Source organism: Pelobates fuscus, chromosome 10, assembly GCF_036172605.1.
Source record: "Pelobates fuscus isolate aPelFus1 chromosome 10, aPelFus1.pri, whole genome shotgun sequence".
NCBI lineage: Eukaryota > Metazoa > Chordata > Amphibia > Anura > Pelobatidae > Pelobates > Pelobates fuscus.
In genome coordinates, this window is record NC_086326.1 from 10,129,288 (window position 1) to 10,156,586 (window position 27,299).

Genomic DNA, 27,299 nt, shown 5'->3' on the forward strand with positions numbered 1-27,299 from the left:
TTGTGGTACATTGTTTATTTGATCGGTTGGGAATTAATAGAATTTCTTATAGACCAATGATTTATGGCGTCATGGCTTAGCGATCTGCCCCTCCCTGTATGAGTAACATTAGGAGATTCATTTCATTCCCCCCTTGCTCTCCTAACCAGGTATAGTCTGTTTTGATATCGTAAAAGAAAAGATATACAACACAAGTGGTTATTTGTATAAAATGCTTTATTGGTTATCTGAAATTCCTCCCAAATGTAAAAAATAGCGCATCAATCTGTCTTGGCTCCCCCACTCATCACCAGGCCATCCTCTATTCTTCAAAATCCAATCTACCATAGACACGCAATATCTTGACAGTCGATACAGCGATACTTGCACTCATTAGAATGGCCTGTAAATCCCAATCACAGCAGGGGACTGTGCTCATCTGAAATATTACCCTGAAAGGGGTTAATAAATCTTGCCCAGCCCTCCAATCACATTCATTGCCCTCTGATTGGCTGCCCCCCCCCACCCCCCCAAGAATAAAGGTGCATAGATCAAAGAAAGAAAAATTCTAAAAGATTTAAAAAAATACAAAACAATAAAAATAAACATCAAAAAAACTAAACAGAATTTTATACAGAATTATAAAAAAAGTATATAGGAATAGGTGCTGGCACTTATGGGCACCAGCTGTGTTCCAGCTTGCTATGAGATAAAATGTACTAACTAATGGCTAGTAGCTGATGAACCACTAACCAGCAATTGACTAGCAGTCTCTGAAGAAGCTGTAAACTGTTTTTTATCATAACACTGATCTACGTTACAAGCAGCAAAATGGACGGAGTGGTTCAAGGGTCCAGGAGTCTTTGGTGGCCAGTTCCTGAGCGTAGGTTAGATGGCTGCCGTAGGAGCATCAGAGTGCGGCACGGGCCTGCACAGTGTAGCATTTCTTACACAAGACGTGGTTATTGAAAGGGAAACAGCCTGAATCGTCTGCCTCCACGGAGAGAGGAATACCGCAGTCCTGCAAAGAGAGGTTGGGAGAGGGGTGTCAGGATGAATTGGTATGGCTAGAAGGAAGGGGGCAATCTCTGCCTTAGCCACACATCCAGTGGGCACTGGGCTATGGGTGGCCAGGGCCCTCATTCAGTGTTAAACTGTTCGAAAATAAATGGTTTAACACTGAATAGAGGAACAGTGTCGAGGGACCACAAGCACTATAACCACTTCAACGAAATGGAATGGTTTAACACTGACAGTGTCAGGGGACTACAAGCACTATAACCACTTCAATGAAATGGAATGGTTTAACACTGCATGGAGGGACAGTGCCAGAGGACTCCGGGCACTGTTACCACTCCAATGAGTTTAAATAGTGCCTACAGTGTCTCTTTCATATATTTCCATGCTTTTCCAGCAAATAAATTCATATTCCCCTATACTAGTCTATGGTATCTTTTCTTTTTACCCCACTGAATCCCTTGACAATTTAAAGTGAGAGCTCATATTTAGAAAATTCAATGTATAATTAATAACTACATAGAACACATCCCTGATTTACAATTACATAATTGTTGTGTATATTTGAAGGGACACACTAGTCACCAGAACAACTACAGCTTATTGCATTGGTTCTGGCAAGTAGAATCATTCCCTGCAAGCTTTTTGGTCTTTTCAGAGAAAATGCAGTGTTTACATTACAGCCCAGGGATACCTCCACTGGCCACTCCTCAGATGGCTTCTAGAGGTGCTTTATGAGGCAGTGCTGCACAGTAAGCAGCACTGCAATTCAGTGTCGTCACTCTCTGTATGCAGACACTGAACTTTCCTCATAGAGATTAATTGATTCATGAGGAGATGCGAAATGGCCAGGGCTGTGTTTGACTTGTGCTGGCTCTTTCCCTGATCTGCCTCCTTGACAGTCTCATCCAATCATATGGGGAAGCATTGCGATTGGATCAGACCACCACTTCTGATGTCAGCAGACAGCAGGCAGGTCAAAGGCAGACAGGGGCAGAGCAAGCAGCGGCAGACTTGAATACAAGAAATATGTTACTATATTTATGGAGGTAAAGGGGACCAGGAGGGCGGACAATGGTTTTAACACTATAGAGTCAGGAATACATGTTTGTGTCCCTTGCCTTATAGTGTTTCTCTAAATTTTACCAGAAATGTCTATATTATTAGAAGTGAATGATCCATTGAGAGGAATGAGAAACATTAGTTTCCTATTTTTCACAAGCCTCGGATCCATCATGCAGCTGACGTAATGGAGTGATAGGAGTTAGTCTCACCTCACACTTATAACACATCATGTGAAAGTTTCTTTCCAGGGCAAATACTCTCACAGTCTCGTCTCGGCCAGGCTCGGGGGCGATGGGCTCACCGCAGACAGAGCAGCGAGGGGCGTACCTCCTGTGAGAGGGAAGGAAACAGCTTAATAACATAACATGTATACATTTTATAGCTTTCAGCCCAATTAGCTGCATTTCTTGCAGGCGGCATTTTATATAGCTTATCTTCTATATATTCTGTGTGTTAACCCCCTGCTCTGCCCATAAAGACATTTTCTGGTGAATTAAGGGGAAAGATCGGCACTTTGTTCAGAGTAACAGAAAGTTAATAGCGCATCCTGGTTGGCTGGTGACTCTGAAACGTCTGGGAATTTATGGCGCATGTATCTTTTTTACCGTTTATTATTATCGACTGGTTGTTGCTATTTTTCCAGCCCAGATTGCCCAGGGGAATTAAAGTAAGAAATACACAAAGATAAGAGAGAGAGACCTGTGATAGTCTGCCACACAGTGAGGTTGATTATTGTCGTCCACAATAAACGGCACTCCCTGGAGAGTGCAATGGCAGACGGCGCAGGTAAAGCAGCCAGGGTGATACGCTTTGTCCATCGCTTTCAGCAGGCGTTCTGTAATCTTCTTATCACATACTGCACAGCGCTCCAACGTGTCCTAACAGAGAGCAAGGAAGATGGAATCAGTCACAGAGCTCAAACAGATCACTCCCTGCACAGAGCTCCAAAACAGTCACACACATAGCTCCTCCTAGTACCAAGCTCTAGATAATTCCACACAGCTGTACAGAGCTCCGATATAATCCCACACACCGCTCACCTCCTGCACACAGCTCCGATATAATCCCACACACAGCTCACCTCCTGCACACAGCTCCGATATAATCCCACACACAGCTCACCTCCTGCACACAGCTCCGATATAATCCCACACACAGCTCACCTCCTGCACACAGCTCCGATATAATTCCACACACAGCTCACCTCCTGCACACAGCTCCGATATAATTCCACACACAGCTCACCCGTGTACCGAGCTCCAATATAATCCCACTCACTGCTACGATATAATCCCACACACAGCTCACCCGTGCACAAAGCTCTGATATAATCCCACACACTGCTCACCTCCGGCACAGAGCTCTGATATAATCCCACACACATCTCACCTCCGGCACAAAGCTCTGATATAATCCCACACATAGCTCACTCATGTACAGAGCTCCGATATAATCCCACACACAGAGTTGATATAATCCCACACACAGCTCATCTCCTGCACAGAGCTCTGATATAATCCCACACACAGTTTAACCATGTACAGAGCTCCGATGTAATCCTACACCTCACCTCCTGCACAGAGCTCCGATATAATCCCATATACAGCTCACCCGTGCACAGAGCTCTGATATAATCACACACACTGCTCACCTCCGGCACAAAGCTCTGATATAATCCCACACATAGCTCACCCGTGTACAGAGCTCCGATATAATCCCACACACAGAGCTGATATAATCCCACACACAGCTCATCTCCTGCACAAAGCTCTGATATAATCCCACACATAGCTCACCCGTGTACAGAGCTCTGATATAGTCCCACACACAGAGCTGATATAATCCCACACACAGCTCATCTCCTGCACAGAGCTCTGATATAATCCCACACACAGCTTAACCATGTACAGAGCTCCGATGTAATCCTACACCTCACCTCCTGCACAGAGCTCCGATATAATCCCATATACAGCTCACCCGTGCACAGAGCTCTGATATAATCACACACAGCTCACCTCCTGCACAGAGCTCTGATATAATCCCACACACAGCTCACCCATGCACAGAGCTCCGATATAAACCCACACACAGCTCTGATATAATCCCATATACAGAGCTCTGATATAATCCCACACACAGCTCTGATATAATCCCACACACAGCTCTGATATAATCCCACACACAGAGCTCTGATATAATCCCATATACAGAGCTCTGATATAATCCCACACACAGAGCTCTGATATAATCCCACACACAGAGCTCTGATATAATCCCACACACAGAGCTCTGATATAATCCCATATACAGAGCTCTGATATAATCCCACACACAGCTCTGATATAATCCCACACACAGAGCTCTGATATAATCCCATATACAGAGCTCTGATATAATCCCACACACAGCTCACCCGTCGTGCACAGAGCTCAGATATAATCCCACACACAGCTCCAATATATAATCCCACACAAAGCTCCGATATAATTGCACATACAGCTCACCCATGCACAGAGCTCTGATATAATCTTACACAAACACCTCCTGTACAGAGTGCCAATATAAAAACCCTGTGTAGAGCTCAAATAAAAAAATAAAAAAACTTGTACAGAGCTTTGATATAAACCACAATAGAGAGTTACTGATTGAGACAGAGAAGAATCTGGACGTCCAAACGTGGGAATATAGATTCTTAGTTCTGGACATACAAGCAGTGGGTGATGTTATGTACAGTTTTTAATTAGATGCTATTTGGGCACAGGATGTCGATTCAGCTCCCCCGACAGGGACATTAATTTCAATTTATGTCATCATAATGCGGCAGCTGATACAGAGCACGTCCGGCAATATAACTATAAAATACAAGATTTAAACGTCTGTCGCTTATTAACCCCTTTATTCAGCCCTCTGGCACTCTGACTGGTACAGTAATCCACTCTGCCCTGAGAGGTCTGGGCTGGTATAGATTATAAACTATACAGCTTGCAGGGCTGTTTAATTACTGCTTTTAAAATCCAAAACATCCAGTTTTACGGAAAAATTGGGCAAGATTACTTCATAAGTTTAATAAAATGGTAGAATTCAGACCCTGCCCTTGGACGTGCTGTGCAAGGGGTGTGGTCAAAACCCCGTCTTTTATATGTACACATTTCCTATGACAGATGCAGATATCTGACTAACTTCCCCAAAAAAACACAGATCCGAGCTTTAGGCTAGCTAAGCATGATGGGAAATGTGTCGGAAGTAGGAATCACTGCCCATAATACTTGTCTAAACAAATTGCCTGCACAGTTATAATGTATTTTAATAGCATGAACAACACGTAAATAAATAAAAACAGAACACTAGGCAAGAGTTTTTCTTTTGCCTTTTTGTCACAATTGTGCCTTTTTCTGGGGGTAATAGATGTTTTTATCCATGCACGGGCAGCAATTGCAATCTCGTCCCTCACACGCTTTATGAGAAACGTGAACCAACGCATTTTATGACATAAACCTTTTAAGCATTAGGGACAAACTTAGAAAACTCTGGCACTCAAGAGTGATTCTATCCGAAGAGCATCCCAGAATGACTGAATGGGATCACTCTTCTGGTTCAGACTGCGATCAAAGGAAGACACCAATTAGAATACACAAAATTGCTACCCCTTGAGTTCCAAGCAAAATATGATATGAGAACAGACTATCCCACTTCTGGACATGTCATATCAAAATATTTTGAAAGAACAGTCTTCTATGCATCTAATTAATCCCTTCTATTCCCCAAATCACACACCTCACTGAAAATCTGGGGAAAACTCCCCTTGTGTCTGACCTCACAGTCTGACCTCACAAACCAACCATCTTAAGAGACACAGTCTGACCTCACAAACCAACCATCTTAAGAGACACAGTCTGACCTCACAAACCAACCATCTTCAGACACACAGTCTGACCTCACAAACCAACCATCTTCAGAGACACGGTCTGACCTCACAAACCAACCATCTTCAGACACACAGTCTGACGTCACAACATATCCAGAGACACGGTGTAACGTCAAGAAATATCCAGAGACACGCTCTGATGTCAAGAAGTATCCAGAGACACGCTCTGACGTGACAAAATATCCAGAGACACGCTCTGACATCACAAAATATCCAGAGACATGCTCTGACATCACAAAATATCCAGAGACACGGCCTGATGTCACAACATATGCAGAGACACAGTCAGACGTCACAACTAATCCAGAGACAGTCTGATGTCACAACATATCCAGAGACACGGTCTGACGTCACAACATATCCAGAGAAACCATCTGACGCCACAAGATATCCAGAGAAACCATCTGACACCACAAGATATCCAGATAAACGGTCTGACGCTACAAGATATCCAGATAAACAGTCTGACGCCACAAGATATCCTGAGAAACAGTCTGACGTCAAGAAATATCCAGAGACACGGCCTGAAGTCAAGAAATATCCAAAGACACGGTCTGACGTCAAGAAATATCCAAAGACAGGGTCTGACATCACAACTAATCCAGAGACAGGGTCTGACGTCACAACTAATCCAGAGACATGGTCTGACGTCACAACTAATCCAGAGACATGGTCTGACGTCACAACTAATCCAGAGACATGGTCTGACGTCACAACTAATCCAGAGACATGGTCTGACGTCACAACTAATCCAGAGACATGGTCTGACGTCACAACTAATCCAGAGACATGGTCTGATGTCACAACTAATCCAGAGACATGGTCTGACGTCAACAAATATCCAGAGAGACGCTTTGATGTCAACAAATATCCAGAGACACGCTCTGACGTCACAAAATATCCAGAGACAGGGTCTGACGTCACAACTAATCCAGAGACACAGTCTGACGTCACAACTAATCCAGAGACACGGTCTGATGTCACAACTAATCCAGAGACACAGTCTGATGTCACACAGGCCCAGTTTTATATTAACTAGAAAGCCGGACCTCACTCTTTCCACACGTATAATATATAGTGCAAGACACACCTCATAGCAATCTTCACACAATGGCTTCCCAGCGCTCTCGTAGTATTGGCGGCCTTGGAGTTGCTGGTCACACTTGGAGCAGGTGAAACACGCCACGTGATAATGGTGCTCACCAGCTTTCACAATGGTCTCTGTCCGAGAAAGCCCCTGTTTGCAGAATCCACATCGATCTGAGGGAACAGAAGATGTTCAAAGTTGTAATATGCATTATATTTAATATAAATCAAAGTGCTATACAGGGTGGCACACAGGATATGGCGCTATACAGGGTGACACACAGGATATGACGCTATACACGGTGACACACAGGATATGACGCTATACAGGGTGACACACAGGATATGACGCTATACAGGGTGACACACAGGATATGACGCTATTCAGGGTAACACACAGGATATGACACTATACACGGTGACACACAGGATATGACGCTATACAGGGTGACACACAGGATATGACGCTATACAGGGTGACACACAGGATATGACGCTATTCAGGGTGACACACAGGATATGATATTAATTGGCACAATAATGAAGAAATTATTGTTCAATAAGAAATGTTTGTTTGGGAGAATGATGTGTGCAGTGAATGGGATGCATGATGCACCATATATATATTAATTACAGTAGAGACCCTCTGCAATCCTTTCCTCGTCCGATTATACTAAAAGCTGCATAAACATTTCATTCTTCCTCAATGTATCTCCTTAACTGTAGAAGAGGCCACTGCGGTTAATTAAAGAATCGCTGCCCAAACAGACTCCAGGCACCATGACCACTTCACATCAATATTATTATTATTTTATTATTTATATAGCGCCATCAGATTCTGTAGATCATGTGCAGTTATCATTTAAGCTTTCATTTTTAGAATGCACGCCATGATTATATGCAAAAGCTCTGCAAGAGGAGCTTTAATCCGATGTAACCAGCAGAACCCCAGGCTGACAGAAGATTGTTATTTATCTAGAATCTAGAAAGCAGAGGGCCCATCCCCCCAAACAATGATCCATTTCAGGAAGCCGGCAGAACGTGATCCCGTACCCATCGGTTGTGTGCTAGCCGTGCGCTGGTTATCCATCTCCTTCATTAGCTGCTGAGTCAGCTTCTCCAGCTCCATGACCTCATTCATGTTTAACCCATGAGGACCTGCACGTTCCTGCAAAGCAAATAGAAACAGTTGTAGACTGATAGGGTTCGAGAACTGTCCAAGCACACACGCTTAATGTACATCCTTCCACCAAAATAAGCCATGAGTGCCAGAGTTCTAGCCAAGTCGCCACCAAGGGTCAGCAACCTCTCAGTCAACTCATGGCATGACAGTGTTTTCAGTGACAACTAGGACAGTGTGTGCTGCGCTCGTCAATTTATCACTAAAAACCTGTAATGTGGCACACGGGAGCAATTTATAACATTCACTGATGGTGATAATCATCCGAGAGCACTGGGCTAAGCTACTCCCACTGCGTCCAGCACTTCAATGCCACCCAAGGTTACACAAATTTGCACTTCATAATAGTGAAGTATAATCAGAGCTGTGAAACGCGTAATGGCACCATAATCACTACAGAGCTGCTATGGTACATGAAATACTTAAAGAGTCCCTTTGAAGTAATAGTGAACTTTTATTTGGTTGTATACAGATCAATACAGAATTCAATTTTTTTGTCATTTTTGTCGGGGTACAGGATGATATTTTAGCCTTCTCCAAACTCTGACTTTAAATTTCAAGTTCTACGCTACTAGTTCTACGTTACTAGCCAGGTCTCAAAATGGAGTTACTGCTGAAAGCCTGGAGTGTCCATGCACACTCACCACGGCGGATATTCCACTCACTAGTGGAAACTTTGAGCCCTGCCTTATATGACATGGTACCACAGCATGCTTAATATAATTTCACAAGTCGTGTGAATGCATGTAAGCAAGCTAATATTTCTTCTGTCTCCAGGGTCCTACACTACGACTTCACCACAGAGTTGCAAATAGTGCAGGGCAGGGTCCATACTATGGCTATACCACAGCACCCAGTGCAGGATCTATACTACAGCACACACTGCAGGATCCATACTACAGCTATACCACGGCACTGAGTGCATGATCCATACTACGGCTACACCACAGCACTGAGTGCAGGATCCATACTACTACAGCTATACCACGGTACCCAGTGCAGGATCCATACTACGGCTATACCACGGCACGAAGTGCAGGATCCTTACTACGGCTATACCACAGCACTGAGTGCAGGATCCATACTACGGCTACACCAAGGCACTAAGTGCAGGATTCATACTATGGCTATACCACGGCACCCAGTGCAGGATCCATACTATGGCTATACCACGGCACAAAGTCCAGGATCCATACTATGGCTATACCACGGCACTGAGTGCAGGATTCATACTATGGCTATACCACGGCACGAAGTGCAGGATCCATACTACGGCTATACCACGGCAGGCACGGCAGGATCCATACTACGGTTATACCACAGCACTGAGTACAGGATCCATACTATGGCTATACCACGGCACAAAGTACAGGATCCATACTATGGCTATACCACGGCACAAAGTGCAGGATCCATACTATGGCTATACCACGGCACAAAGTGCAGGATCCATACTATGGCTATACCACGGCACAAAGTGCAGGATCCATACTATGGCTATACCACGGCACAAAGTGCAGGATCCATACTATGGCTATACCACGGCACAAAGTGCAGGATCCATACTATGGCTATACCATGGCACGCATTGCCGGATCCATACTACAGCTATACCATGGCAGGCAGTGCAGGATCCATACTACGGCTATACCACGGCACTGAGTGCAGTTTGGCGTCCCGCGTTTCCGGTCCGGATACTTACTCTTCTGTCTATTGGTTCCATCAAACACAAGGAGCCTGATCCCTCCGGTGCCTGGATAGTGAGAGTGGCACTTGATATTTGTGAGCGTGATACAATTTACCTAAACTTTCTACAATAGATTTTTTCCTAGATTTTGTTCCTAAGGTGCAACTCAAGAGACTTTAAGGAATATCACTACATATGGATTATTCGTATTTATTCACTTTTTTGAGCACCAACATTTGGGTTATGACTTAAAGAGATATTTGCTTGCATTCTGTGTTCGTTACTGCAGTTGTTTTAGTATGTTGGTGGATATGTCCCTCTAAACATTGGACATTTGCACCATGTTTTGTGTCACAATATATTGCATGCTTTGCAGTTATTGCACTTGAAAGGGGCACATGGTTTTTACTTCACTAATTTAATAAGATTATTTATACATAATTGTCTTTCTTCCACTTATTGTTGATGTTAAAATGAAAAGCTGCTCAAAGCACAAAATCCCTGTAGATCCCGTACTCTGAAACAAACCTTTAGCTGTCTGACAGCTGTAATAATATGTTGTTTAATATAAGGTGCAACTCACTGGTTCAGGAGACTTCTGCATTTTGGGTGGAGGCTCTTTCACTGGAATGCCACCGGCCTTTGATCCTGTGTCCAAGAACCCTTCCGGTTGTGGCCTGAAGCCATTGGACTGCAACCCATGGCTCTTGATATTCTCAGTTTGGGGCCCCTGACTCTTGACAGTCTCAAACTGGGGTACTTCCGTATCAGCCTTTGGCTTCTCCAGCACTCGAGGTTTCTCGCGTTGCTGCACGAAGTTAAACCCTGGTCCTGGTACTGGTGGTGGCAGAGCAGCTTCACTCGTGACAGAAGGGGGCACTTTAGTGACAGGTTGAGATAGGGGAAATCTGTTTTGAGGGCGAGAAATGTCTATGTTTGTATCTAATGGTTTGGGGGAAAATGTGGAAGGGACAGATTTAGGTGTGAATGCTGGAGGTTTTGGAGAAAATGAGGGTTGGCCAACAGGTTTAGGAGAGAATATGTTAGAAGATGGGGGAGTAGGGGCAGAAGGGGGAGATGAAAATGTCTGTGGCTCAGATTGTTTAGGAAAAAGAGTAGAAGGTTTAGGGGAAACTGCAAAAGAGGCAGTTGGCTTAGGGGCAACTGCTGAAGGGGGAGTTGACTTAGGTACAGGTGATTCAGGAACAAATGTAGGGGCTGTTGGCTTAGGGACAAACGTGTGAGCAACTGGTTTAGGGACAAATGTTGGAGCGGCTGGTTTAGGAGAAAATATAGGGACAGAGGGTTTGGGAGAGACAGTAGAGGTGGGTACTTCTGGAACAGCTGGTTTAAGAGAAAATACAGGGACAGAGGGTTTGGGAAAGACAGTAGAGGCAGATACTTCTGGTAAAGCTTGTTTAGTAGAAAATACAGGGACAGAGGGTTTGGTAAAGACACTAGAGGCAGAAACTTCTGGTACAGCTGGTTTAGGAGAAAATACAGGGGCAACTGGCTTAGGTGAAAATGTAGGGACAGCTGGCTTAGGAGAAAACAAAGGGGGACCCGCTGGCTTAGGAGTAAACATAGGAGGAGCTGGGGGTGGTGGAGGAACCTGCAAAAAGGAACAATAAAAGCAATCAGATGAATTTTCAGAGTAGGCAACCATTTAAATATACTTTATCCAACTTACCTGACTGTCCCGTCCTACAGTGACTTCACCAGGTGAATCCTCAAAAGGTGGAGGGGATGGGAAGGAATCTTCTACCGGGGGAGGGAAAGCTTCTGAAAAGTCAACAGGGGGAGGTGGAGGGAAACTGGAAGTGGGCGACCCAAGTATGTCATCTCCAAAGGAGGGTGGAGGTGGCGGGAAGAATGCAGTGGGAGATGTGACAAGTTCATCACTGGGTGGAGGAGGCGGAAGGATAAAATCTGAAAGAAAAAAATGTAGTTGTCACCGTTAGTGTGGAGAGATAGATACAAAGACAGACAGATGATAAAAGACTAGAAAAAAGTGTTCCCTCAAAAGATGTAAAGTACAGCTATTTGTACTCAACTATTAGGACTGCCCCATATCTCCATGCCACAACCCACGGCTTCTACTAAACCTTAATATCTCCATAGTACAGCCAAAGGCAACTACTAACCCCCTATATCTCCATATGGCAGCCAACGGCTTCTACTAACCCCGTATATCTCCATATGGCAGCCAACGGCTTCTACTAACCCTGTATATCTCCATACTACAGCCCACAGCTTCCACTAACCCCCTATATCTCCATACTACATCCCACAGCTTCCACTAACCCCCTATATCTCCATACTACATCCCACAGCTTCCACTAACCCCGTATATCTCCATACTACAGCCTACGGTTTCTTCTAACTCACTATATCTCCATCCTACAGCCAACGGCTTCTACTAACCCCTATATCTCCATACTACAGCCCACAGCTTCCACTAACCCCCTATATCTCCATACTACATCCCACGGCTTCTACTAACCCCCTATATCTCCATACTACATCTCACGGCTTCTACTAACCCCTATATCTCCATACTACATCCCACGGCTTCTACTAACCCCTATATCTCCATACTACATCCCACGGCTTCTACTAACCCCTATATCTTCATACTACATCCCACGGCTTCTACTAACCCCTATATCTCCATACTACAGCCCACAGCTTCTACTAAACCCCTATATCTCCATACTACAGCCCACGGCTTCTACTAACCCCCTATATCTCCATACTACATCCCACAGCTTCTACTAACCCCCTATATCTCCATACTACAGCCAACGGCTTCTACTAACCCCCTATATCTCCATACTACATCCCACGGCTTCTACTAACCCCTATATCTCCATACTACAGCCCACAGCTTCTACTAAACCCCTATATCTCCATACTACAGCCCACGGCTTCTACTAACCCCCTATATCTCCATACTACATCCCACAGCTTCTACTAACCCCCTATATCTCCATACTACAGCCCACGGCTTCTACTAACCCCCTATATCTCCATACTACAGCCCACAGCTTCTACTAACCCCCTATATATCCATACTAGAGGCACACGGTTTCTATTAAACCTTAATATCTTCATAGTAAGGCCGACGGCTTCTACTAACCCCCTATATCGCCATACCAGAACCCACGGCTTCCACTAGTCCACCAACGCCCCCCCTTATCTCCATACTATGTCCCACGGCTTCTACTAACCCCCTTTATCTCCATACTTATACCCATAGTTTATGGGTCTATCCCCTATACCCAGTGTAGATGTTTCACCTTCTCCCACATATCTCCATATAAGATGATGTCACCTTGGTTTTCATATTAGAGGAGATGCGTGTATTCTGTCTCCTCACTGCAATACTAGAAGTAGTGTGTGTACTTTCTCCATAATACATGTACTCGCCCACCCATTCATTTCTCAATCTACCCTAACAGCTCAGTAGAGATTATCAAACAGCAGCTGCTCATAGAATATTATCTCCCTATTAAAACATATCAGCACAAAGACACCCACGTAACATTCACGCCTGGCGCTATATTAAAGACAGGAAACCTCAAGGGAAAGACGTGTATCAAACAAGTGACAGGCGAGTATGGCGTGGCTGCTGTATAGGGAGACAGTGAGTCACGGACAGACAGAGCCTGGCACAGCTCCAGACATTTACACCCACCGGCACTGCTGGAAAATAACTGCACTCAACCAGGCGCAATGTTAAGAATAAACTAAGCCTGTTACACTGTATCCAAGAATGTTTAGAGATATTAAGGAAATGATTCGAATGTATACAAGATGAAGGCTACAAAACCAGAAAACAGGAAATAGTTAAAAACCAAAACAACTGCTTTTAAGATTTTAGCAGCTTCAAGATAAAAACTGCATTCAAGATAACCCCAAGCAAGAAAGGATGTGAACTAACAGACCCTTATTAATTCAGACAATATGCTGGTGCAGAATGTTAGATCTATAAAATAATGTTTTTTGGGTTTGATTTTTTTTTTTTTTAAATTGAGCATTTTACACTTTATTCTTAATTAGTAAGAAAATCCTCAAAATGTATTTTTTGTTGCCATTTCTTAGGACAGTAATCATTTTTTAAACCGCGAGATTTCCAGGAATCGTCATGACTACACAAATAAAACGCTAGTGTTTAGCAGTCCAGAGATATTTCTGGAGTAATTAAAGAAGCAGAGAATATTCCTAAAACATGTAGACCATTTGTGGGCTGCGCCCATGTACAAGTAGCTCAAAACCGCTCTGCATAGGCCAGGCCCCTCCCAATACGCCGACCAGCGGGCGATGGGGCAGAAGCTGCTATTCGGTTTGCAGATCTGAAAAGTGAAAACATAGTAAGGTTCGAGATTGGCACTGCGATACCTCCAACTGTTCACACTGTCTCCGACTTGCTTACCCCCAAGGTTACTAGGACGAAGATAATATACTCTGGAATCTCTCTGACAACATTTCCTAAAATAATTCCGTGTTGGTACATTGCCCATTACTAATCACGTATTCACATTAATAGAGAAATTCCCTTAGTAAGATAGACTGTCCTGGCACAGTCAGAGAATACAGTGGAAATTTGCTTAACCCTTATAGTGCTAGGCACAGTCAGGGCGCATGCCAGCGTACAGCATTATGGGAAGGACGTCCAGGAACGATCTGCTAATATTGCAATTTCCAAGTAGATGGGCATGAACGCGTCGGGAGCGTCGCCCACGCACCGGAGTAATCACTTTATACTTCCTTCTACCCCCAACCGCTTCAACCTCCAACCAAGAACAGCACATCCGCTGCTAGAAACCCCAACTCTGGAAACCAGTGGCAAACATTTTACCCCTCACTACAGATATTGCACTTAAAAGCAACACTGCTTATACGTGTTTCAATGGGATAATACGTGGCTCCAGATACAGAGCTGCAGAACGTTTATAGTGTGTTCTAGGATAATAGTTTAAAAAGTGATTAAAAGAGGGAAATAATGTTTAAAGAGAGATAATAAAGTATTTTAGAGGGTGTCTTCAGAAGAGACAGCTGACTAGGAATTCATTTTATTGCACAATAAACTCCTCGGCTGGGCATCATTACTGCGTAACGCACACATTGGCTTCCATTCGATTTATTATTGTACGATACGTGTGTACACCATGCACACAGTCACCTTCATTTCCTTAAACTGCATATTTACAGCTGAATGAAACATTCCTGAATCACAGCGCTCCAATAAAACCGTCACTCTCTAGTGCAATATACTAATATGCAGTTACTAGAAATTCTACACGTCTCCTCAACAAGGTCAGGGGAGGGGGAGGTATGGGACGTGCTACAGAGGTCAGGGAGACGGTAGGTATGTGATTTACTATGGAGGTCAGGGAGGGGGAGGGGTATGTATGTAATATACTATGGAGGTCAGGGAGGGGGTAGGTATGTAATATACTATGGAGGTCAGGGAGGGGGAGGTATGTGATATACCATGGAGGTCAGGGAGGGGATAGGTATGTGATATACTTTGGAGGTCAGGGAGGGGGTAGGTATGTGATATACTATGGAGGTCAGGGAGGGGATAGGTATGTGATATACTATGGAGGTCAGGGAGGGGATAGGTATGTGATATACTTTGGAGGTCAGGGAGGGGGTAGTTATGTGATATACTATGGAGGTCAGAGAGGGGGTAGGTATGTGATATACTATGGAGGTCAGGGAGGGCTAGGTATGTGATATACTATGGAGGTCAGGGAGGGGATAGGTATGTGATATACTTTGGAGGTCAGGGAGGGGGTAGGTATGTGATATACTTTGGAGGTCAGGGAGGGGGTAGTTATGTGATATACTATGGAGGTCAGGGAGGGGGTAGGTATGTGATATACCATGGAGGTCAGGGAGGGGGTAGTTATGTGATATACTATGGAGGTCAGGGAGGGGGTAGTTATGTGATATACTATGGAGGTCAGGGAGGGGGTAGGTATGTGATATACCATGGAGGTCAGAGAGGAAGAGGGGGTAGTTATGTGATATACTATGGAGGTCAGGGAGGGGGTAGGTATGTGATATACTATGGAGGTCAGGGAGGGGGTAGGTATGTGATATACTATGGAGGTCAGAGAGGGGGAGCGGGTAGTTATGTGATATACTATGGAGGTAAGGGAGGGAGTAGGTATGTGATATACTATGGAGGTCAGGGAGTTATGTGATATACTATGGAGGTCAGGGAGGGGGTAGGTATGTGATATACCATGGAGGTCAGAGGGGGGTAGGTATGTGATATACCATGGAGGTCAGAGAGGGGGAGGGGGTAGTTATGTGATATACTATGGAGGTCAGGGAGTTATGTGATATACTATGGAGGTCAGGGAGGGGGTAGGTATGTGATATACCATGGAGGTCAGAGAGGAAGAGGGAGTAGTTATGTGATATACTATGGAGGTCAGGGAGGGGGTAGGTATGTGATATACCATGGAGGTCAGAGAGGGGGTAGGTATGTGATATACTATGGAGGTCAGGGAGGGGTAGGTATGTGATATACTTAGGAGGTTGGTGAAGGGGGAGGTATGTGATATACTATGGAGGTCAGGGAGGTGATAGGTATGTGATATACTTTGGAGGTCAGGGAGGGGGTAGGTATGTGATATACCATGGAGGTCAGAGAGGGAGAGGGGGTAGTTATGTGATATACTATGGAGGTCAGGGAGGGCTAGGTATGTGATATACTATGGAGGTCAGGGAGGGGTAGGTATGTGATATACTTAGGAGGTTGGTGAAGGGGGTAGGTATGTGATATACTATGGAGGTCAGGGAGGGGATAGGTATGTGATATACTTTGGAGGTCAGGGAGGGGGTAGGTATGTGATATACTATGGAGGTCAGGGAGGGGGTAGGTATGTGATATACTATGGAGGTCAGGGAGGGGGTAGGTATGTGATATACTATGGAGGTCAGGGAGGGGATAGGTATGTGATATACTTTGGAGGTCAGGGAGGGGGTAGGTATGTGATATACTATGGAGGTCAGGGAGGGGGTAGGTATGTGATATACTATGGAGGTCAGGGAAGGGGTAGGTATGTGATATACTATGGAGGTCAGGGAAGGGGTAGTTATGTAATATACTATGGAGGTCAGGGAAGGGGTAGGTATGTGATATACTATGGAGGTCAGGGAAGGGGTAGGTATGTGATATACTATGGAGGTCAGGGAAGGGGTAGTTATGTAATATACTATGGAGGTCAGGGAAGGGGTAGGTATGTGATATACTATGGAGGTCAGGGAGGGGGTAGGTATGTGATATACTATGGAGGGGGAATCCTGAGAAGGATATCATTTAAATTACCTTAAGTTATTTGCCTGTAGGCAATGCTTCTTGTTAAAGAGCATAATCCTGACCCCTGGAGATTAGAAAGGGCCGGCCTTTGAACCCCTCAGGGGAGACCGAGAAGCTGCCAGCAAAGAGTCCACAGGTTAAAGACTGAACGAACTAGATCTCTATGACAAAAGGCACAGTGACGTCACTGGTATCTCACACTGTGACCATCAGTACCGTCATTTTACTGAATATCCCAAAACAGAAAGTTCAAAATAAACAGCGCCGGCCTCTCTCCACTACCTGCAGGAGCTCCAGGATCACAATGCCAGTTTGAAGCACCCCAGCAAAACCCTTACCGGTCATGCCCTAAGGGTAGCAGCATTGGGGCACCTTTCTTTAAATCGGCCCTCTCTGGGTTTTTATTATTTCCATGTTTAACATTGTGTGACATCACAGAAACACAATGCTCAAAGGATGGTAGTTTCATGATGACACTTTGTATGGAACACAAACTAGACAAATAAAACCAGTGATACAATCCTAACTGACTTGTAGCTACAAAAAATATAAATCAGCTCACACAATGAAGGGAAGCGCGTTCACAACGCAGACACGAGGATAAAGAAAGCATGTGTACAGCGTATGGGGATCACGTAACCCACAGATGCTTGTCTCACCTTCCTGCTCAACACTAGGTGGTGCTGATGAGGGGATTTCTCCAACTTTTCCCAGAAATGCTCGCACCCCAGGCCCTGCCGAATGTTCCTGGGGGCCTACAGAGGAATGTGGGGGCTCTGGTTCATCAGATGCTTTAAATGGGTTGACTTTCGGCTTGGGGGGGACCACTGGAGCGAATTTCTTGGGAGGATTGTAGAAGGATGGAGTGGAAATGTTGATGGTGAATGATGATGTCATGCGTGTGGCCGGCGCAGCTGGATCCATCTTAAAGTCTAAAAAGAAATAGAATAAAAAAAAAGTATAATTTAAACATCAATTATACGGTCTTTAGCAGAAAACAACATAACCAAAGGGATTTGTAAAAGAACACCCCCCCCCCCACTCACACACAAACAAGTTTTAAATTAGCGTTAAGCCGTCTCTCTTTGTTCCCTAGGGACATTACTCAGCTCTGTGTATGATTTCTTCATTTAACCCATGTGTTTCCTGTGGGAAGCACGGCGTGCATGGTGCATGTGACAGGTATGCGTGGCGGCCGCGCAGAGGTTAATGCATAGCAGAGCTCTGTAATCCTACGCTCTCTGTGATGCTGCAGAACAGCCCATGCTGCAGCCCAAGGTTGAACGCCGTCCGCTATCTCCACTCGTTTCCATGGAAACCTTCCCGGGGGTTTTTGTAGATCTCAGCATTTAAACCAAGACAGTCTCTAATCACAATACAGAACTGGGGGGGCATGTAATCCTAGACTATGGGGGTGAAGTGTCGCAGCTGAGTGTCATTTCCAGAGCGTCGCAGCGTCCAGAAGAAGAGGTTAAATGGTATGTGAGTGCAGCTCGCTGAGGTGCGCACTGGAGTGCAGGATCCCAGTTCTGAGTAGGGATTTGGGAGTTCTAAGAGTGTCATTGCTATAAGTCAGTGTAATGGTGTATTGGGGTGCAGTGCGACGGAGGGGGGCAGTATACAGGCAATCCAATACCTGCGGGGCAGTATACGGGCAATCCAACACCAGGGGGCAGTATACGGGCAATCCAACACCGGGGGGCAGTATACGGGCAATCCAATACCTGCGGGGCAGTATACGGGCAATCCAACACCAGGGGGCAGTATACAGGCAATCCAACACCGGGGGGCAGTATACGGGCAATCCAACACCGGGGGGCAGTATACGGGCAGTCCAACACGGGGGGGGCAGTATACGGGCAATCCAACACCAGGGGGCAGTATACAGGCAATCCAACACCGGGGGGCAGTATACGAGCAATCCAACACCTGCGGGGCAGTATACAGGCAATCCAACACCTGCGGGGCAGTATACAGGCAATCCAACACCTGCGGGGCAGTATACAGGCAATCCAACACCGGGGGGCAGTATACAGGCAATCCAACACCGGGGGGCAGTATACGGGCAATCCAACACCGGGGGGCAGTATACGGGCAATCCAACACCTGCGGGGCAGTATACAGGCAATCCAACACCTGCGGGGCAGTATACGGGCAATCCAACACCAGGGGGCAGTATACGGGCAATCCAACACCGGGGGGCAGTATCCAGGCAATCCAACACCGGGGGGCAGTATCCAGGCAATCCAACACCGGGCGGCAGTATCCAGGCAATCCAACACCGGGCGGCAGTATCCAGGCAATCCAACACCGGGCGGCAGTATCCAGGCAATCCAACACCGGGGGGCAGTATCCAGGCAATCCAACACCGGGGGGCAGTATCCAGGCAATCCAACACCGGGGGGCAGTATCCAGGCAATCCAACACCAGGGGGCAGTATACAGGCAATCCAACACCGGGGGGCAGTATACAGGCAATCCAACACCGGGGGGCAGTATACAGGCAATCCAACACCGGGGGGCAGTATACAGGCAATCCAACACTGGGGGGCAGTATACAGGCAATCCAACACCGAGGGGCAGTATACAGGCAATCCAACACCGCGAGGCAGTATACAGGCAATCCAACACAGGGGGGCAGTATACAGGCAATCCAACACCCCAGTTCGGAATGAGGCAACTAGCCGAGAGCGGGCCCCAGTTCGGAATGAGGCAACTAGCCGAGAGCGGGCCCCAGTTCGGAATGAGGCAACTAGCCGAGAGCGGGCCCCAGTTCGGAATGAGGCAACTAGCCGAGAGCGGGCCCCAGTTCGGAATGAGGCAACTAGCCGAGAGCGGGCCCCAGTTCGGAATGAGGCAACTAGCCGAGAGCGGGCCCCAGTTCGGAATGAGGCAACTAGCCGAGAGCGGGCCCCAGTTCGGAATGAGGCAACTAGCCGAGAGCGGGCCCCAGTTCGGAATGAGGCAACTAGCCGAGAGCGGGCCCCAGTTCGGAATGAGGCAACTAGCCGAGAGCGGGCCCCAGTTCGGAATGAGGCAACTAGCTGAGAGCGGGCCCCAGTTCGGAATGAGGCAACTAGCCGAGAGCGGGCCCCAGTTCGGAATGAGGCAACTAGCCGAGAGCGGGCCCCAGTTCGGAATGAGGCAACTAGCCGAGAGCGGGCCCCAGTTCGGAATGAGGCAACTAGCCGAGAGCGGGCCCCAGTTCGGAATGAGGCAACTAGCCGAGAGCGGGCCCCAGTTCGGAATGAGGCAACTAGCCGAGAGCGGGCCCCAGTTCGGAATGAGGTAATTAGCCAAGAGCGGGACCTAGTAGGGAATGAGGGCAACTAGCCTAGAGGGGGCCCCTGTAAGGAAACAGGCAACTAGCCAAGAACGTGCCCCAGCAAAGAAAGAAACAACTAGCCGAGAGCGGGCCCCAGTAAGGAATAAAGCAAACAGCGGATAGCGGGCCCCAGTAAGGAATGAGGCGACAAGTAGAAGGCCGGCCCCAGTAAAAAATGAGGTAAGTAGCCAAAGATGGGCACCAGTAAGGGCTGAGGCAACTAGCTGAAGGAGGGCCCCAGTAAGGAATGAGGCAACTAGCCGAAGGAGGGCCCCATGAAAGAATCAAAACAATTAGCCGACAGCAGGCCCCAATAAGGAATGAGGTAATAGTCAATAGTGGAACCCGGCAGTAAGGAATGAGGTAAGTGGCATAGAACGGCACCATTATGGAATGAGGAAAGTAGCCAAAAGCAGGACCCAGTAAGGAATGAGGCAACTAGCCAAGAGTGGGCCCCAGTTAGGAATGAGGCAACTAGACAAAGGCGGGCCCCAGTAAGGGCTGTGGCAACTGTCTGAAGGCAGGCCGATTACGCAAAACACACCCCTCAATGCCCATTCACCCCAATACATCCTTATAATGCCCAGTTATCCCGAAATATACCCCACAATGCCCATTCACCCCAATACATCCTTATAATGACCAGTTATCCCAATAAATACACCCCATAATACACACTTAATCTACATACCACCATAATGCCCAATACATACAGTTACCCATATAAACACACTCCATAATATAGTTATGTAGTTATCCCAATACACATACACACAACCCATAATGTACAGTTACCCAAATACATACACCCCATAATGAACAGTTATCGCAATACGCACACCCCATAATGTACAGTTACCCAAATACATACACCCCATAATGAACAGTTATCGCAATACGCACACCCTATAATGTATAGTTATACCAATATGCACACTCCATAATGTGAAGTTACCCCAATATGCACACCGCATAATGAACAGTAACACAATACACATACCCCATAATGTACAGTAACCAAATACACACACCCCATAATGTGGTTACCCCAGTACACACCCCCTTAAATGTACAATTACACCAATACACACACCACCATAAGATACAGTTATCACAATACACACACACCCCATAATGTAAAGTTATCCCAATACACACACCCTGTAATGTACATTCACCCTAATAAACTCCACAATGTACAGTTACCCCAATACACACACACACACACACACACACACAAACACAATAATGTACAGTAACCCAATACATACACCCCATAATGTACAGTTATCACAATACACACACACCCCATAATGTACAGTTATCCCAATACATACACCCCATAATGTACAATGATCCTGATACACCCCCATAATGTACAGTAACCCAATACATACACCCCATAATGTACAGTTACCCCCATAAACATACATCATAATGTACAGTTACCCCCATAAACACACCCCATAATGTACAGTTACCCCCATAAACACACCCCATAATGTACAGTTATCCCAATAAACCCCCATAATGTACAGTTACCCCAATACACCCCCCCTTAATGTACAATTATCCCAATATACCCCCATAATGTACAGTAACCCAATACATACACCCCATAATGTACAGTTACCCCCATAAACACACCCATAATGTACAGTTATCCCAATAAACCCCCATAATGTACAGTTACCCCAATACACCCCCCTTAATGTACAATTATCCCAATATACCCCCATAATGTACAGTAACCCAATACATACACCCCATAATGTACAGTTACCCCAATAAAGCCCCATAATGTACAGTTACCCCCATAACACACCCCATAATGTACAGTTATCCCAATAAACCCCCATGATGTACAGTTACCCCAATACACCCCCCTTAATGTACAATTATCCCAATATACCCCACAATGTACAGTAACCCAATACATACACCCCATAATGTACAGTTACCCCCATAAACACACCCATAATGTACAATTATCCCAATATACCCCCATAATGTACAGTAACCCAAAACATACACCCCATAATGTACAGTTACCCCAATACACCCCATAATGTACAGTTACCCCCATAACACACCCCATAATGTACAGTTATCCCAATAAACCCCCATAATGTACAGTTACCCAAATACACCCCCCCTTAATGTACAATTATCCCAATATACCCCCATAATGTACAGTAACCCAATACATACACCCCATAATGTACAGTTACCCCCATAAACACACCCATAATGTACAGTTATCCCAATAAACCCCCATAATGTACAGTTACCCCAATACACCCCCCCTTAATGTACAATTATCCCAATATACCCCCATAATGTACAGTAACCCAATACATACACCCCATAATGTACAGTTACCCCAATAAAGCCCCATAATGTACAGTTACCCCAATAAACACACCCCATAATGTACAGTTACCCCATAAACACACCCATAATGTACAGTTATCCCAATAAACGCCCATAATGTACAGTTACCCCAATACACCCCCCTTAATGTACAATTATCCCAATATACCCCCATAATGTACAGTAACCCAATACATACACCCCATAATGTACAGTTACCCCCATAAATACACCCCATAATGTACAGTTATCCCAATAAACCCCATAAAGTATAATTATCCCAATACACCCCTATAATGTACAGTAACCCAATACATACACCCAATAATGTACAGTTATCACAATACACACACACACACACCATAATGTACAGTTATCCCAATAAACCCCATAATGTACAGTAACCCAATACATACACCCCATAATGTACAGTTACCCCCATAAATACACCGCATAATGTACAGTTACCCCCATAAACACACCCCATAATGTACAGTTATCCCAATAAACCCCATAATGTACAATTATCCCGATACACCCCCATAATGTACAGTTACCCCAATACATACACCCCATAATGTACAGTTACCCCAATACACCCCCCCAATGTACAGTTACCCCAATACACCCCCATAATGTACAGTTACCCCAATACACCCCCATAATGTACAGTTACCCCAATAAACACACCCCAGTTACCCCAATACACCCCATAATGTACAATTATCTCATATTATCTTGTAACCCCCCATATTGCCCGATAAGACACTGATTGCCCTTTGTGAGCACATTATCCCCGTGAGAGAGAGAGAGAGAGAGACAGAGAGAGAGACAGAGAGAGAGTCCGAGATAAGAGAGAGAGACAGACAGAGACAGCCCGAGATAAGTGAGAGAGCTAAAGAGAGAGCGAGAGACAGCCCGAGATAAGAGAGCTAAAGAGAGAGCGAGAGACAGCCCGAGATAAGAGAGAGAGAGCTAAAGAGAGAGCGAGAGACAGCCCGAGATAAGAGAGAGAGCTAAAGAGAGAGCGAGAGACAGAGATAGAGAGAGCTAAAGAGAGGGCGAGAGACAGCCCATTATTAGAGACCCGGGAGAGACAGCAGTGATTGTATCTTACCTCTTAGGATCAGAGACTGAGTGCAAGCTGCGAGACAGACAGAGTGAGAGCGAGAGAGACAGCCCAGAGGCAGGACTGGGGGAGGGGCAGCACTCTCACAGGGAGACATGCAAGGGGCAGGGCTGGGGTGAGGGGGCTAGAGAGAGAGAGGGCGGAGCAGCACTCTCAGAGAGACAGTCAGAAACACAGGGGGAGCGGCCTGGGACATTAGACAACCCCATGGGCGAGGCACTCTCAGAGAGACAGACCTGGGATAGGGCAGCACTCTCAGAGAGACAGCACCATGAGACAGACCTGGGAGAGGGCAGCACTCTAAGAGAGGCAGCACCATGAGACAGACCTGGGAGAGGGCAGCACTCTAAGAGACACAGCACCATGAGACAGACCTGGGAGAGGGCAGCACTCTAAGAGACACAGCACCATGAGACAGACCTGGGAGAGGGCAGCACTCTAAGAGACACAGCACCATGAGACAGACCTGGGAGAGGGCAGCACTCTCAGAGAGACAGCACCATGAGACAGACCTGGGAGAGGGCAGCACTCTAAGGGAGACAGACATGGTAGAGGGCAGCACTCTAAGAGAGACAGCACCATGAGACAGACCTGGGAGAGGCAGCACTCTCAGAGAGACAGCACCATGAGACAGACCTGGGAGAGGGCAGCACTCTAAGGGAGACAGACATGGTAGAGGGCAGCACTCTAAGAGACACAGCACCATGAGACAGACCTGGGAGAGGCAGCACTCTCAGAGAGACAGCACCATGAGACAGACCTGGGAGAGGGCATCACTCTAAGGGAGTCAGAACAAAGAGACAAACTAGATCCATGGGAGAGGCTCTCTATGTACAATATACATTGTATATGCCCGTGTGATAGAGGTATACTGTGTATCAGAGTTATATAGTGTGTGTGATAGAGGTATACTGTGCATCAGAGTTATATACTGTGTGATAGAGGTATACTATGTATCAGAGTTATATAGTGTGTGTGATAGAGGTATACTGTGTATCAGAGTTATATAGTGTGTGTGTGATAGAGGTATACTGTGTATCAGAGTTATATAGTGTGTGTGATAGAGGTATACTGTGTATCAGAGTTATATAGTGTGTGTGATAGAGGTATACTGTGTATCAGAGTTATATAGTGTGTGTGATAGAGGTATACTGTGCATCAGAGTTATATACTGTGTGATAGAGGTATACTGTGCATCAGAGTTATATACTGTGTGATAGAGGTATACTGTGTATCAGAGTTATATAGTGTGTGTGATAGAGGTATACTGTGTATCAGAGTTATATAATGTGTGATAGAGGTATACTGTGTATCAGAGTTATATAGTGTGTGTGATAGAGGTATACTGTGCATCAGAGTTATATACTGTGTGATAGAGGTATACTGTGTATCAGAGTTATATACTGTGTGATAGAGGTATACTGTGTATCAGAGTTATATACTGTGTGATAGAGGTATACTGTGTATCAGAGTTATATAGTGTGTGTGATAGAGGTATACTGTGTATCAGAGTTATATAATGTGTGATAGAGGTATACTGTGTATCAGAGTTATATAGTGTGTGTGATAGAGGTATACTGTGCATCAGAGTTATATAGTGTGTGATAGAGGTATACTGTGTATCAGAGTTATATACTGTGTGATAGAGGTATACTGTGTATCAGAGTTATATACTGTGTGATAGAGTTATACTGTGTATCAGAGTTATATAGTGTGTGTGATAGAGGTATACTGTGTATCAGAGTTATATAATGTGTGATAGAGGTATACTGTGTATCAGAGTTATATAGTGTGTGTGATAGAGGTATACTGTGCATCAGAGTTATATACTGTGTGATAGAGGTATACTGTGTATCAGAGTTATATAGTGTGTGTGATAGAGGTATACTGTGTATCAGAGTTATATAGTGTGTTTGATAGAGGTATACTGTGCATCAGAGTTATATACTGTGTGATAGAGGTATACTGTGTATCAGAGTTATATAGTGTGTGATAGAGGTATACTGTGTATCAGAGTTATATAGTGTGTTTGATAGAGGTATACTGTGTATCAGAGTTATATAATGTGTGATAGAGGTATACTGTGTATCAGAGTTATATAGTGTGTGTGATAGAGGTATACTGTGTATCAGAGTTATATAGTGTGTGTGATAGAGGTATACTGTGTATCAGAGTTATATACTGTGTGATAGAGGTATACTGTGTATCAGAGTTATATAGTGTGTGTGATAGAGGTATACTGTGCATCAGAGTTATATACTGTGTGATAGAGGTATACTGTGTATCAGAGTTATATACTGTGTGATAGAGGTATACTGTGTATCAGAGTTATATACTGTGTGATAGAGGTATACTGTGTATCAGAGTTATATAGTGTGTGTGATAGAGGTATACTGTGTATCAGAGTTATATACTGTGTGATAGAGGTATACTGTGTATCAGAGTTATATAGTGTGTGTGATAGAGGTATACTGTGTATCAGAGTTATATAGTGTGTGATAGAGGTATACTGTGTATCAGAGTTATATAGTGTGTGATAGAGGTATACTGTGTATCAGAGTTATATAGTGTGTGATAGAGGTATACTGTGTATCAGAGTTATATACTGTGTGATAGAGGTATACTGTGTATCAGAGTTATATAGTGTGTGTGATAGAGGTATACTGTGTATCAGAGTTATATACTGTGTGATAGAGGTATACTGTGTATCAGAGTTATATAGTGTGTGTGATAGAGGTATACTGTGTATCAGAGTTATATAGTGTGTGATAGAGGTATACTGTGTATCAGAGTTATATAGTGTGTGATAGAGGTATACTGTGTATCAGAGTTATATAGTGTGTGATAGAGGTATACTGTGTATCAGAGTTATATACTGTGTGATAGAGGTATACTGTGTATCAAGAGTTATATACTGTGTGAGTGATAGAGGTATATGCTGTGTGTGTGTGATTATTACTGGTATTTATATAGCGCTAGCATATTCTGTAGCGCTTTACAATATTATCAAAGGGGGAGATTTAACAACAAATGAGACAATTACAAAAACTTACTGGAATAATAGGCTGACGAGGGCTTATAGAGGTACACACTGTGTGTGAGAGATATATAACAGAGTGTGATAGTGTTCAGAGAGGTGGAAGCACAATATACAGCTATGTAATGTGTAATCACCTCTTGCTCCAGCTGTCTTGC

At 45.0% G+C, this 27,299-nt stretch overlaps 1 protein-coding gene and 1 long non-coding RNA gene across 4 annotated transcripts; both read right to left on the bottom strand.

Annotated features, from left to right (window-relative positions):
• Nucleotides 1–198: 198 nt before the first annotated feature.
• LOC134575448 (zyxin-like) lies at nt 199–27,299 on the bottom strand. Of its 2 annotated transcripts, none has more exons than XM_063434747.1 (9): nt 27,279–27,299; nt 17,938–18,210; nt 11,630–11,868; nt 10,523–11,551; nt 8,126–8,240; nt 7,077–7,246; nt 2,761–2,939; nt 2,271–2,391; nt 199–1,000 (listed from the first exon to the last, which is right to left on the bottom strand). In XM_063434747.1, the coding sequence occupies exons 2-9, from the start codon at nt 18,200–18,202 to the stop codon at nt 890–892; spliced, it is 2,229 nt and encodes a 742-aa protein (XP_063290817.1). In that variant the 5' UTR covers nt 18,203–18,210; nt 27,279–27,299; the 3' UTR covers nt 199–889. The 2 variants fall into 2 exon arrangements, with proteins under 2 accessions (XP_063290817.1, XP_063290816.1); XM_063434746.1 differs by lacking the exon at nt 27,279–27,299 and adding an exon at nt 24,093–24,228.
• LOC134575450 (uncharacterized) lies at nt 2,946–4,560 on the bottom strand. Of its 2 annotated transcripts, none has more exons than XR_010085665.1 (4): nt 4,475–4,560; nt 4,070–4,154; nt 3,627–3,811; nt 2,946–3,341 (listed from the first exon to the last, which is right to left on the bottom strand). It is a non-coding gene; the product is annotated as an uncharacterized LOC134575450 (long non-coding RNA). The 2 variants fall into 2 exon arrangements; XR_010085666.1 differs by having other exon boundaries at nt 2,946–3,364.